Genomic DNA, 14,242 nt, shown 5'->3' with positions numbered 1-14,242 from the left:
GCCAGTAAACTACAGCCCCAGAACAAAGCAGCCCAAAGGAGGCACATTTCCCTGCAGTACCTCTTCTTGCCCCTCCCCTAACCCACAGAAGACTTCTTGCCCCAACTCTGGGGTCAGAGTGTATGGTATGAATCAGTTCAGCCCCAGCTGTGTGGCCTTGGGCAAGTTCCTTCACCTCTCTGTGCCTCCATTTCCCCATGTGCAAAATAAGAAGACTCAATCGTTGGGAGGGTCTGGCGAGGGCTTATGTAGATAGATGCCGGCCCAAGCCAGGCTGTGGTCATCAGACAAGTTGTCTGCTCTTCTGCGGTTGAGGAATCAGGCAGAAAAGTGTCCCCCGGAATGACCCTGCCCATCTGGCAGGCCCCTGGGAAGGAAGGACCGTACCTCTACAGCGGGGCTGCTCTCCCGTCCAGGTGCCGTTGGGAAGACACACCACGCTGCTGGGCCCAACCAGCCGGAAGCCAGCGTTGCAGGTAAAATGGACTTCGTGATCCACTAAGTACTTGCTCCCAAACTTTCTGCCATCTGGAGGGGTGCTCAGAGCAGGGCAGGAAACTGTAAGGAAGAAAAGAAGGCCCACGGCCGTTTAGACATCACTCTGGATTACAAGGCTTCTTACCCTCAGCGCCCTGAGGTCGAGTGCCTGCTCCGGGCTGTGCACTGGGCCGCACATTTCATTTTTTCTTATTTTCTGGCTGCACCGCGCGGCTTGCGGGATCTTAGTTCCCCAAGCAGGGATCGAACCCGGGCCCTCAGCAGTGGAAGCAGAGTCCTAACCAGTGAACTGCCAGGGAATTCCCTGGGCTGCACATTTTACATACCACGTGTCACCGAACCCTCCAAGCACTCTTGGGCACAGGTAACGCATGCCCGCCTCGTGACAGATGAGGAGACCGCAGCTCAGAGACTCCCAGGGTCGTGGGCAGGGCCTGGCAGCCTGGGAGGGTGGGAGCTGGGACCACACACACACAGGGCCCACCCTCTCGCTCTGCTCTCTCAGAGCCCCAGCCGTACCCGGGGTTTCCTTGGTTCTCCTGAACAGGCTGGGCTCAGTCCCACCTCCAGGCCTTGGCTTTTGCCCTTCTCTCTGCCTGGAATGTTCTTTCCCCAGAGCTGCCCATCTCTGGCTGCTTCTCACTCTCCAAGTCTTGACCTGAATGCCCTCCACCTCCCAGAGTGTTCTCTAACCACCACGTTCTGCTAAAACCTCCCCTGTGAGCTCACTTTGCTTTCTTCTAGCATGTGTAACTGTTGGCGTTCTCATTGACGCGTTTGTTTCCACATTTGCTGTCAGTTTCTCCCTCAGAACGCAGCTCCAGAGGGCAGGGACCTTGCCCAGCCTCCTGTCCCTGCTGTATCCCGGCACCAGCCCAGTGTCTGGCACATAATGAGTGCCCAGTAAATAATTCTTGACCAAATGAATGAGTGAAAAATTGTCTACTGGGTTCCTACCGTCTGCCAGGCACCATATTAGGAATCTGACACTTAGTGAACGAAACAGATGAAACCCAGCTCTCGGGAAGCGCCCTTCTAGCAGGGGAGACACGTGATAAGCAAGATCTACAAGCAAATAGCAAGGAGTGACAAGAGGTGACAAGTGTCATGTAGAAAATGAAGTAGGGAATAGTGCTGGGGATGCCAGAGGACGGCTCAATTTGGGTATGGTGGCCGGGGAGGGCTCCCTGGGACAAAAAGTTGAATGAGGTGAAGGCATGACCACGCAGATATCTGCGGAGGACAGAGGGATCAAGCCGGTGCAAAGGCCCTGAGGTGGGTGTGTGCCTGGCAGGTCTGAGGAATGTCCAGGAGACCACCGTGGCTGCCGTGGAGAGGATGAGCTGGACAGTAGCTGGGGATGAAGCCAGAGAAGCATCAGGGAGCGACATAGAGCAGTGTCACACATGGCACAGAAAAGGAAAGAAAAGGCCACGTAACTGGCTCTTGGCATGAGGTGGGGACACTGGAGGGTCTGCGGAGGGGCAGGAAGTGACCGACCTGTACGCGAACAACATCACTCTGGCTGCAGCTTGAGTGCAACGTCCAGTGCGAGAGAGGACAGAGAGGGAGGTAAAGCCAGGGGCAGGATGAAGGTGGCTCAGCCCAGGGTGGGAGCAGGGAGCCAGGAGCTATGGCTTCAACCCTGGCTGTGCTGTGAAGGCAGAAGCAACCGGATTTCCTGAAGGACCACCGTGGGCTGGAGAGAGAGGGGAGACGCTCCCCGTTCTCCCTCCACCTGCAGCAGAGTGCCATGCTTGGTCCACGCTTGTCTAAAAGGAGTGTCCCGAGTTGTGACAGGTTGGGTTTAGATTTAGCTGAGCTGGAAATTCAGAGCCACTTCTAACACGTTTTAAAGTAGGTTCCAAATGTCATTTGTAAAAATATTTTCAGGGTTTTAGACAGATGAAAATGAAGCTATTGCTTCAGCTGTGTAGGTTGTAGTGCATGATGGAGAATCGCTCAGCATCTCCCTAGAGGGGAGCATCTGCCCGCACGTCACTCTGGGGGCACTGGGCAGCCACCTGCTGCTCTGCCCCAAATCCCACCTGTATCCCGGGAGAAGGGCAGGAGCTGGCCCACCCCCCGAGGACTCTCAGTGCCCTTTGGTTAGTGGGGAACACCTGACCATGCTGTGTCACCTTCCTTTATGAACCTCCAAGTGGGCACCCGTGGTAATGACCTTGTGAGCAGGAAGCCAGGATGAGCCCACAACCCAATGCTTGGGCGCTCCCAGCTCGCTGTCTCAGTCCCTGTAAATACACGACTTTATATTTCTCTCTGAAAAATCTACTACTGCATTGTGCTGAAAAGGATTCAAAATGCTTTGGGGGAAAGGAGTAGGGTCTCTTTGGGGAAGAGAAATCTTTAAAACCCTCAAAAAAGAAAACCTACCTGCTGGAGCAACTCACAGGTAAATGGTACCAGACTGGATGGAGTCAGTATCTCCACACAGCTCCATAAATGTCAGTAGACTTAATGAATGGTTACATATTAATTAAAAATCAATTTGCAGGGACTTCCCTGGCAGTCCAGTGGTTAAGACTTCGCCTTCCAATGCAGGGCGTGTGGGTTTGATTCCTGGTCGGGGAGCTAAGATCCCACGTGCCTCGTGGCCAAAAAAACCAAAACATAAAACAGAAGCAGTATCGTAACAAATTCAATAAAGACTTTAAAAACGGTCCACATCAAAAAGTCCTAAAAAAAAGAATAGCAAGGACTTCCCAAATGGGAGCCAAAGGTTTCTGTCGGGTGGAAAGACGTGCCCCTTGGCTGGCTCATTTCATCATGATGGTGTCTTGGTGAGTCTGCAGGGCCACAGGGAAGCTGCCTACACCTTCCCGAAGGAGGATAACATGTAAGAATGAGCTTGGCAGTGAAGGTAGCTATGGTTAAATGACTGGTGATTTGGAAACATGCTTGGAAGGAGCGGCCGAGATAAGCCCTAAAGCTGATGGATTGTGATGTTCTTAGGAAAACAGGAGGGAGATACTTAGAACACAAGCCAGAAAGAGGAAGGCCAAGGATTTTCCAGGACTAGAAATTATTCTTCCTGACTGCCTGCAAATGCCCTTCTAAAAAAAAGGAAAAGATAATTTTCCCACTATGTGCAGTTTGATCTGGAGCAAGCTTCTGCCTTCCCCCGTCACCTGTGTGGCACCCCCCTCCCCTGCAGGCAGTCCTGACAGCTGCCAGCCCCATGTCCAACACAAAAGAGACAGAACGCATGACAGCAACTCTTTAAAAAGAGAATTGGCCACTTTGAAAAATCTTGTATGGTTCAGAGGAGAAAGACCTTGAACCTGGTGACAAGAGGATTAGCAATTTAACCATAGCTACCTTTCTGTATATACTCGTGGACAGGGACCTCTAACATGGACAGAGCAGTTGTAGAAATTATCTCCTGCAGGTTCTTCTTGGAAACTCCCAGAAACGGCAGGAGCTCTGATCCCATGAAAACCGAAAGGGTCTGTGTGGGTGAACCTCTAGCAGAAAACAAAATCACCAGAGCTGCTGGGACCCACTACTCCTAACTCACTTCTCTTGGCCTCAGTTTCCCCATCTGCAGGAGAAGGGAAGGATGCCCTGCCTGCCTCTCGGAGTCCGGCTGTGATGAGCCCCACCAAAGGCTGGGGCCTCTCGGCGCCTTGGAAAGTGTTAGGGGTTTGGCCGGCAGGTCTAGTTCTGCACCCCTGGGGCCAAGGAAAACAGGAGTCGACTCAGGGCTGTGGTGACTCTGGATCTGCTACCACAGTCTCTGAAAAGGTAGGAAATCCAACTCAGGAAACTTCATCTCACACCACAAAGAAGGCCCTTGAGAAATGTTTCTTAAGTGAGTAAATGATGTCAGATATTCCATAGGTTCACGACTCAGAACAAACATACAACCTTCCCCCTGACCCCCATCAATCATCCTGAGGAGAGGCCAGAGGAAATCCAGCCCCCCCACCCTCGGGCCTTGACAGCATGGAAGCTTGTCACTGGGACAACCAGGAAAAGGCCCAGTGTCTGTCAGTGTCCTACCCCCCAGGGGAAGGGGTCTGGGGGGCCCCCAGTAACCTCACCAGACAAACGGGACTTGCCCTCAGCAGCCCCTCCATCCCACCCCACCGCACTAACGGGGGACTCATGGAGGAGGGAGGACTTGTTTTCATGCCTGGAAAACGGAAGCCAATGTTGGTTCACAGGCTGTACCCGTGGGTCACACGAGTGCAGGGTGTTGATGGTGGGAAGGCCGTGTGTGTTCGGGAGGGTGTATGGGGGACCTCTCTGTGCTTTGCATTCAGTGTTGCCATGAACTGACAACTCAAAAAAATAGTCTATTAAATTAAAAAAAAAAAGAAAGGAACTACCTAGGGTCCACCTGCATAGGGACAGGGAAGGGAGAGCAGCTGATGCTCTGAAAGTGGTACCTTTCGACAATTCTCTGGAGACGCTATGCAGACATGAGGGTTGCTGAGCCTGGAATGAAAAGGTCTAAGAGGAAATGGGTACCACTCAGATGATGGGGGGAGACGGCTGACAGATGCCGTCTTCACACACTCCTACCGTCCAGCCCCAGACAGAAGGGGAGGCAGGGGAAGGCCCGCGACTCAATCCACTGTGAACCCTGGCCAGGCAAGGGAGATCAGGGCGGGGAGAGGCCCCCGGGGCCCGGGGTGGTGACTTGGGGACCCACCTGGGGGCGTGTCCGGGCCCGCTCTGCTCACAGAGCTCTGCAGCGCCACCAGCCGGCTCTTCATGTGACGGACGCCCTCGGCGAAGCGTGTCTCCTGGCCCTTGAGCAGCTGCTGCAGCTGGCGGATGGCGGAGAGGAGCTGCTGTTTGTTGAGACAGTTCTGGGGAGAGAAAAAAATCACCACCACCAGCAGTATGGGGGCTGGTTCAGTCCCATCCTCCTCCCGTGGGCTTCCAGAAATCACCCGACCCTTGGGCCCAAATACCCTGGAGGGTCACTGAGCACAAGGTAAAAGTGGCCCCAGCAGGCGTCCCGACATCTGTCGGGTTAGGTCACCAAAAGGCGGCCTCAAGTGCACGTTAACGGAGGCCCAGTTCACCCCTCAGCGAAAACAAAAGTCCCGTTTTCAGGGCGCAGGGCGGAAGCGATGAGTCTAAGTGATTGGGTGGTGGAACAGTTACCTGAACGCAAATGTGCCTTGTATCAGCGGTCGTACCCCAAAGAACCCCCAGCGCCCCCCCCAATTCTTCACTCTAAGTTAATGCTCTGAAATCTGGGCCTCAGGGAACCTTTGCTTTCTTTCTCCCTTGAATTTTTTTTTTTCTCCCTTGGGTATTTTTAACAGCAGATGGATGATAAAACGTATAAAACAGGCAAAACAGGGATCCCCAATGGTTCTTTTATATATACATTTATTTATTTATTATTTTATTTTTGGCTGCGTTGGGTCTTCGTTGCTGTGCGCGGGCTTTCTCTAGTTGTGGCAAGTGGGGGCTACTCTTCGTTGCGGTGCACAGGCTTCTCATTGCGGTGGCTTCTCTTGTTGTGGAGCACGGGCTCTAGGCACGTGGGCTTCAATAGTTGTGGCACACAGGCTCGGTAGTTGTGGCTCGCGGGCTCTAGAGCGCAAGCTCAGTAGTTGTAGCGCAGGGGCTTAGTTGCTCCCTGGCATGTGGGATCTTCCCGGACCAGGGCTCGAACCCGTGTCCCCTGCACTGGCAGGCGGATTCTTAACCATTGCGCCACCAGGGAAGCCCCCCAGTGGTTCTTATACTTTCAAAAATCTAACAGGGCAAATAAGAAAAAACCCAATAGAGTTAAAGAAGCATTCACTAGAAGTCAACACCGAGTCCTGACAATTTTTAAAAACCTTAAAAAATAGAAAAAGGAGGCTTGTGTTTATTCTGATAAAGACTAACTTAAAGCAATACCCAGCATCATGCGTAGGGATAAAAATCTGAAGGTTTCTGATCCTAATTGCCTTTAAGAGCCAGGGAGTGAACAGGAGGAAAGGAGAGATGAATACAGTGGGCAGTTATAGGACCATGGCCGTGGCTCACACGGGCGTCGTGTGTTACCTCAGCATAGCCTGTTCCAACCTGACTCATAAGACCTGCACGGAACAAAGGAGAGCAGAATGATGGCTTTCTCTAGGGATAGGCTTGGGGATCGCTTTTCATTTTATTGTTTTATACTTATGTTTTTCTACAACGATTATTAGTTTTATAATTAGAAAAAAATGTCTAAAAGTCAGCAGGCGGCAGGCAGGCATGTGGCCTCTGCAGCCTGGGTGGCTTCCAGCTTCGCCAATGGAGCGCTGCCACCGCGGTGGAAACAGAGCTGCAGCCTCTCTCCCAGGGAGGCTGCCAGGCCGCTGCACCTTGGAGACTTCACCAAACAGATGACTCACTGGCCTGGTTCAATGGATGCTTTTGACAAAGCTGAATCCCCAGTTGCCCCTGGAGCTCGTTAATCCATGGGGGCTCCTTGGCCTCCACCCTAAGCAGGGCCTGACTGCGCCTGGCCCCGAACGCCATTTCTGGGAAGTTCTGTTTGTTTTCCTTCTCCTTCCCTTGTTGTGGCCCTTCCCACACAGGTTCTGGGCACCTGGGTAGTGACCTCCTGCAGTCCCCTACCTGCCCAGCACAGCCATCCACTCAGTCCTGATTTCCCACACCCATCTCCCTTCCCTTTATTTATTTAATTCTTTTTTAAAGATTCCTTTTTTTTTTTTTTGATGTAGACTATTTTTCAAGTCTTTATTGAATTTGTTACAATATTGCTTCTGTTTTATGTTTTGGTTTTTTGGCCACGAGGCATGTGGGGTCTTACCTCCCTGACCAGGAATTGAACCCGCACCCCCTGCATTGGAAGGTGAGTCTTAACCACTGGACCGCCAGGGAAGTCCCTCCCTTCCCTTAAAAAAAAAAAAAAAAAAAGAGCCGCTTTCAGAGATGGCTTCGTGGCTCATGTGTGATTCACATTTCTGAAGTTCCTCACAGTTTACTAAGCTACTTCCTACTTCTAAGAGGAGTACTGGCTCGCAGCAACCCTGTGTGAAGAAGGCCTGGGACTGTCTCTATTTCACAGTCAAGATACAGAGGCTGAGAGTCGGGTGACTTGTCCCAAAGCATGTGGCTCATGAGCGGTAGAGCCAGGCTGGGGGCCTGCTGACTACCGCCCCAGTGCCCCCGCCAAGCAGTCCTCGCCCCAGTGGCTGCCTTATGCCCTAGCGCATTTCACAAGCGCCCCTGTGTGGTGAATGGTCTTATTGATTAATCTGCACTAGGGACTGATAACTCTGTGGCCCAAGCAAAATATCCCACAGGAGTGGGTTTCTAACTCCCGTCCAGACCTCAGGTCGGGGAGCAAGGGCGGTGGGGACAGGAAGCGGGGAGGGGTGGAGGAGACAATCTCACACACTGAACCAGGCCAGCAGTTGCCCCCAGGGTGTGACAGCTGGGAGAGGGCTGTTCCAGGGGACAGGGAAGGGCTGAGTTTTGAAGTAGGGGACAAGAGATCAATGCCGAGGCCTCTGCCGGGAACCTGGGGTTGGGGACGTGGGGCTCCAGTCAGCACAGAAAGAAGGGCAGCGGGAGTGGAGTGAATGGGGCCTCTGGGCAGTCAAGTGAGTCGAACCGCAGAGCTCCTGGGTCTGGGCAAACTGTCTTCTGCGTGTGGTGGCACTGCCCCCGAGCCCCCCTTAGCCCTGCACCGTGGATGGCAGGCACCAGTGGCTGTTCCTCAAGGTGCTCGTTACAGGTGAGATGTGCTCATCTCTCCAATCACAGTGGAAAAACCTTCCAGACGAAGCACACTAAGGCCACATGCAGGCGGGGAAGGAGGGGGAAGGGGGGTGGGCGGACTTGCTGAGGGAAAGTCAGGAGATCTCCGTCCTTGCCTCTGACCTCACGGGAGTGATTCTAACCGAACAAAGTGTTAGAAAATCCTTGTGAGCCCAGAAAAAAACCCACGCATATATGGTCAATTAATTTATGACCAAGGAGCCAAGAATATACAGTGGCAAAAGGACGGTCTCTTCAATAAATGGTGCTGGGAAAAAGTGGACAGTAACGGGCAAAAGAATGAAACTAGACCTCTCTCTTAACATCATACAAAAATCCACTCAAATTAGATGGAAGACTTGAACATAAGACCTGAAACCATAAAACTCCTAGAAGAAAACATAGGCAGTAAGATCTCTGACTTCAGTCTTGGCAATGATTTTCTGGATTTGACACCAAGAGCAAAGGCAACAAAAGAGAAAATAAACAAGTGAAACTAAATCAAACTGAAAAGCTTCTACATAGCGAAGGAAACCATCAGCAAAATGAAAAGGCAACCTACAGAATGGGAGAAAATATTTGCAAGTCATCTGCAAAATATCTGATAAGGGGTTAATATCTAAAAATATACAAAGAACTCATACAACTCGATAACAAAAAATAAGAAACAAACAAAAATCTGATTTAAAAATGGGCAGGGGCTTCCCTGGTGGTGCAGTGGTTGAGAATCTGCCTGCTAATGCAGGGGACACGGGTTCGAGCCCTGGTCTGGGAGGATCCCACATGCCGTGGAGCAACTAGGCCCGTGAGCCACAACTACTGAGCCTGCGCGTCTGGAGCCTGTACTCCGCAACAAGAGAGGCCGCAACGGTGAGAGGCCCGCGCACCTGCAATGAAGAGTGGTCCCCGCTTGCCACAACTAGAGAAAGCCCTCACAGAGAAACGAAGACCCAACATAGCAAAAATAAATAAATTAATTAATAAACTCCTACCCCCAACAACAACAACAACAAAAAGAGTACATGTGAATTCGAGTTTACTTATGAGGAGGTTCTATTAAAAATTAAAAAAAAAAAAAAAATGGGCAGAAGGGCTTCCCTGGTGGTGCAGTGGTTGAGAGTCCGCCTGCCGATGCAGGGGACGTGGGTTCGTGCCCCGGTCCGGGAAGATCCCACGTGCCTCGGAGCGGCTGGGCCTGTGAGCCATGGCTGCTGAGCCTGTGCGTCCGGAGCCTGTGCTCCACAACGGGAGAGGCCACAGCAGTGAGAGGCCCGCGTACGGCAAAAAAAAAAAGAAAAAAAATTGGCAGAGGATCTGAATAGACATTTTTCGAAAGAAGATATTCCAAAGATGGCCAACAGGTACATGAAAAGATGCTCAACATCACTAATCATCAGAGAAATGCAAATCAAAACAACAATAGGTATCATCTCACACCTGTTAGAATGGCTATTATAGAAAAGACAAGAAATAACAAGTGTTGGTGAAGATGTGGAGAAAAGGGAACCCTCGTGCACTGTTGGTAGGAATGTAAATTGGTGCAGACACTATGGAAAACGGATTGGAGTTTACTCAAAAAATTAAAAACAGAACTACCATATGGTCTAGCAATTCCAAAGGAAACAAAATCATATCTCGAAAAGATATATGCACCCCCATGCTCACTGCAGCGTTATTTTCAATAGCTAAGACATGGAAACCACCTAAACGTCTACTGATGGATGAATGCAAAAAGAAAATGTAGGAAAAGCCATAAAAAAGAATTAAATCCTGCCATGTGTGACAACAGGATGGACCTTGAGGACATCATGCTGAGTGAAATAAGTCAGACAGAGAAAGGTGAGCACTGTATGATCTCAGTTATATATGGAATCTGAAAAAAACCCCAACACATAGATACAGAGAACAGATTGGTGGTTGCCAGAGGCAGGGGGTCGGGGGGTTAGAGAAGTGAGTGAAGGGGGTCAAAAGGTCAAAACTTTTGGTTAGGGGCTTCCCTGGTGGTACAGTGGTTAAGAATCCACCAATGCAGGGGACATGGGTTCAAGCCCTGGTCCGGGAAGATCCCACATGCCACGGAGCAACTAAGCCCTTGTGCCACAACTACTGAGCCTGCGCTCTACAGCCAGCGAGCCACAACTACTGAGCCCGTGTGCCACAACTACTGAGCCTGCGCTCTACAGCCAGTGAGCCACAACTACTGAGCCTGCGTGCCACAACTACTGAGCCTGCGCTCTACAGCCAGCGAGCCACAACTACTGAGCCTGCGTGCCACAACTACTGAAGCCCATGCTCCTAGAGTCCATGCTCCACAACAAAGAGAAGCCACCACAATGAGAAGCCCACGCACCACAATGAAGAGTAGCTCCCACTCGCCACAACTAGAGAAAGCCCATGCACAGCAATGAAGACCCAACACAGCCAAAAATAAATAAATTAAATTAATAAATTTATAAAAAAAAAAACTTTTGGTTTTAGGTTAAATAAGTCCGGGCATGTAATGTACAGCATGGTGAGTATAGATAACAACAATATATTGCATATGTAAGAGTTGCTAAGAGAGTAGATTTTTTTTTTTTTTTTGCGGTACGCGGGCCTCTCACTGCTGTGGCCTCCCCCGTTGCGGAGCACAGGCTCCGGACGTGCAGGCTCAGCGGCCATGGCTCACGGGCCCAGCCGCTCCGCGGCATGTGGGATCTTCCCGGACCGGGGCACGAACCGGCGTCCCCCGCATCGGCAGGCGGACTCTCAACCACTGCGCCACCAGGGAAGCCCAAGAGAGTAGATTTTAAAAGTTCTCATCACGAGAAAAAAATTGCAACTGTGTGAGTTGATGGATGTTAACTAGACTTACTGTGGTGATCGTTTCACAATATATACATAGAGCAAATCACTATGTTGTATACCTTGGACTAATACAAGGCTATTACACATTTATATTATATTATACAATTATATCTCAATAAAACTCAGTGAGGGGGAAAAATAAAGTTTGCAAGGAAAAAAAAAAAAAGGAAGATCCTTGTCTTCCTGGCAAGCCAGCATGGCGGGGCAGAGCCAGGGTGCCAGGGCAGTGAAAAGAATGACTGCCTCTCGACATGAGGTTTGATGGGTCTGTGCAGCAGCTGCTACTAACAGGGCAGCCCCTTGATCCCAAAGTGCTGGAAATGGAGTCCCCAGGAGCCACGCTCAGAATCCATCAGCTGCAGTGGACCTCAGCTTATGCCTCAGAGGCATAACTGAGTTTATCTGCAGAGATGGATGACAGGCTAGAAAGCTTCGCACCAAGTCAAATTCTCAAGAGGTCTTGCACCTTGGGGACATTAGGGGGCATCATGGAGACAAATCACGTCATAGGAGGGGGACTGAGAACCCAAGTGTTTGCCCTTTTCAAACTGAGAAAGCTTTATCGTTTTGCTTGATCATAAAAATAAAGCATGCTTCCTGCAAAACCATTCCAAACGCAGGAAAACACATCAGAACAAAGGACAAGTCCCATGACCAAAGACAACCACTGTTCATTTTTTGTGAGGTTTTAACTTTTGGATTGGATACACGTGCACACACACACACACACACAGGCATCACCTTGCAGGTGCTGGACCAAGGGACGCAGGTCCTACATTAACTCTTTACTCTCCACTCTGGGTTGTGGCATCATTTCCATGTCAGTGAGCAGAGCAGAAGTTGGACCCTGAGCCTCAATTTCACTTCTGTTCCTCTGTGTTCTTTTCTGTCCAAGAAGGGGGTCTCCTTGCCCCCCTCCATTCGTCTGCCCACTTCTCCTCCCACACCCACCATCTGCTCTGGGCCAAGAGAAGCCACACATGGGAACGGATCATTTCCTTCTTTATAAACATAGCTCGTCAATGAGGTCGGCCTGAGGGGGCTTTGAGGGGCTGCCAGGGTCTCAGAGGCTGGGGGACAGGAAACAGCCTGGACCCTCAGGTGTCACCCATCTGAATTTCAGCCTGGCCCTGCCACAGTGAAAGCTGGATTCCCATCTCAGGGTCCCAGACCCCAACTGTAAAAAGCAACTGTCCACTTGGGCAGGAAGGCTCACAAAGGCTGTGACTGGGCAAAGGTCAAATCCATGCAGGGGGGTGGGGGGGGGAGGTGGGGGGAAGGGCTGGGAAGAGGAAGTCTCCATACCAGGGGGAAGGAAGGCGTATCTCAGAGGAAGCTGCCAAACCAGGGCCCCCACCTGCCAAGGTCTCTTCCAGGACTCTTTTTAAAATTAATGAATTAATTTATTTTTGGCTGCATCGTTGCTGCGCACGGGCTTTCTGTAGTTGCGGTGAGCAGGGGCTACTCTTCATTGCAGTGCGCGGGCTTCTCGTTGCGGTGGCTTCTCTTGTTGTGGAGCATGGGCTCCACAAGCCCATAGGCATGTGGGCTTCAGTAGTTGTGGCACATGGGCTTCAGCAGTTGTGGCACACAGGCTCAGTAGTTGTGGCACGCGGGCTCAGTAGTTGTGGCACGCAGGCTCAGTAGTTGTGGCTCACGGGCTCTAGAGCGCAGGCTCAGTAATTGTGGCACACGGGCTTAGTTGCTCCGCGGCACTTGGGATCCTCCCGGACCAGGGCTCGAACCTGTGTCCCCTGCATTCGCAGGCGGATTCTTAACCACTGTGCCCCCATGGAAGTCCCTTCCAGGACTCTCATTTTTAATATTTTTCTCAAAGAAGAGACCCTCAAATGGTCTAAGTTTGCATCCTTTCAATACCTGGCTCCAAACCTGGCTACGCCATTGACAATAAATAATGAAAATTCGTTTTCATTTCTTAGAGTTAATAACGTATTTGTAATGGAATCAAGAAAAGACATGCAGTGAAACTCTTCCATCCTTGAGTAGGAAAAAGATCAAGATTTATCGCTTCTGGTATCAAACTCTGCCGCAGAGGGCTGGTCGCTTCCCTGAACTCAACACCAAGGGCAGTGTTTGCAGAGACGAGCAGAAGCAGAGACAGAAGTAGCAACAGCAGTCACCCCAGCCAGCTCTTCCTGAGCTGGGATGAGGTCAGGCTCCTGGGAGCAAGGAGGTCACAGAACTACCCTCCAGCCACCCCACCGCTCCTCCAGGGCAAGTCTTGTCCGTCTTCTCTCCAACCCACCCTCTCACATGGATTTAATGGAGACGTCTCGGGGCTGACAACGGCCCTCTTCCTGGGAGGCTGACCAGGTCCCGAGACCCCACCTGCTGCCCCAGGGGTGGACACAGACAAAGATGCTGTGTGTCCCCCAGCTCACCCCATGCCCGTGCCAGAACCCGGTAGGCGGACCTTCCCACCCCATCCAGGCTTCCTTGCCATCTGGGCTCAGTTTACAAGTGAAGCCCAGCTCTCAAAGCCCTGAAGGGCCCAGGCATGGGGGGGCACAAGGATGGGGGGTCCTTGAGGCTCCATTCTCATGTGACCTGGCTCGACGGTCATTCTGACAGCGACAGTCTCGGCACAGTGGCTATTTCTGAGAGCCACCTCAAGGATAATAGAGCCCCAGACCCCTCCAGGCAGCCACGGATGACCCCTTGGACCTCGGAAGGGCCCTCTCACGCTGGTTTCTTCTAAGCCACAGCTATGTGTCATGTCAGCATGTTGTTAATGGGAACACAGATGTTTTGATGCCTTTAGATCTATGAAAGGACGGAGCACACTTGCCAAGTGTGTGCCTGCTAGCCAAGGCTCGAGGCTCTCTGCATCTGAGTCATGTAGAATTTGCACAGGATTTTTTTTCTCCGAATGTTTTTTTGTTTTGTTCTGTTTTGTTTTTTTAATTTTAGGCCAAATCAGAAGCGGGTTAGAACTCCTCAACTTCTCTCATTCCAGTGACCTTGACCCAGCACCCACACAGAAGAGTAAAGGAAGGACACTTCTGGGGGAAGTGAGGGAATTTTACTTGGGGAGGTGCCCAAGGCCCTTGTTTTAGGGTTCTCCAGAGAAACAGAACCAAGAAGAACCAATTGTATCTGTACACACCCTGTAGAGAGAGAGAGAGAAGGAGAG

The 14,242-nt window shown here is 51.2% G+C and overlaps 1 protein-coding gene across 1 annotated transcript in view; it reads right to left on the bottom strand.

The window, feature by feature from the left end:
* FBLN7 (fibulin 7) overlaps window positions 1-14,242 on the bottom strand; it is a 49,258-nt gene that overhangs the window by 20,935 nt on the left and 14,081 nt on the right. The window contains exons 2-3 of the mRNA XM_027129044.1: window positions 5,177-5,336; window positions 388-558 (exon numbers count right to left, since the gene is read on the bottom strand). Of these exons, the coding sequence (XP_026984845.1) occupies window positions 388-558; window positions 5,177-5,336 (331 nt within the window). The remainder of the gene's footprint in view (window positions 1-387; window positions 559-5,176; window positions 5,337-14,242) is intronic.

This window comes from Aethalodelphis obliquidens, unplaced genomic scaffold (assembly GCF_003676395.1).
Source record: "Aethalodelphis obliquidens isolate GAN/ISIS:26980383/991018 unplaced genomic scaffold, ASM367639v1 scaffold35, whole genome shotgun sequence".
Taxonomy (NCBI): Eukaryota; Metazoa; Chordata; class Mammalia; order Artiodactyla; family Delphinidae; genus Aethalodelphis; species Aethalodelphis obliquidens.
Note: the sequence above shows the minus strand (reverse complement) of the source record. Positions and strands in the feature narration are given on the sequence as shown.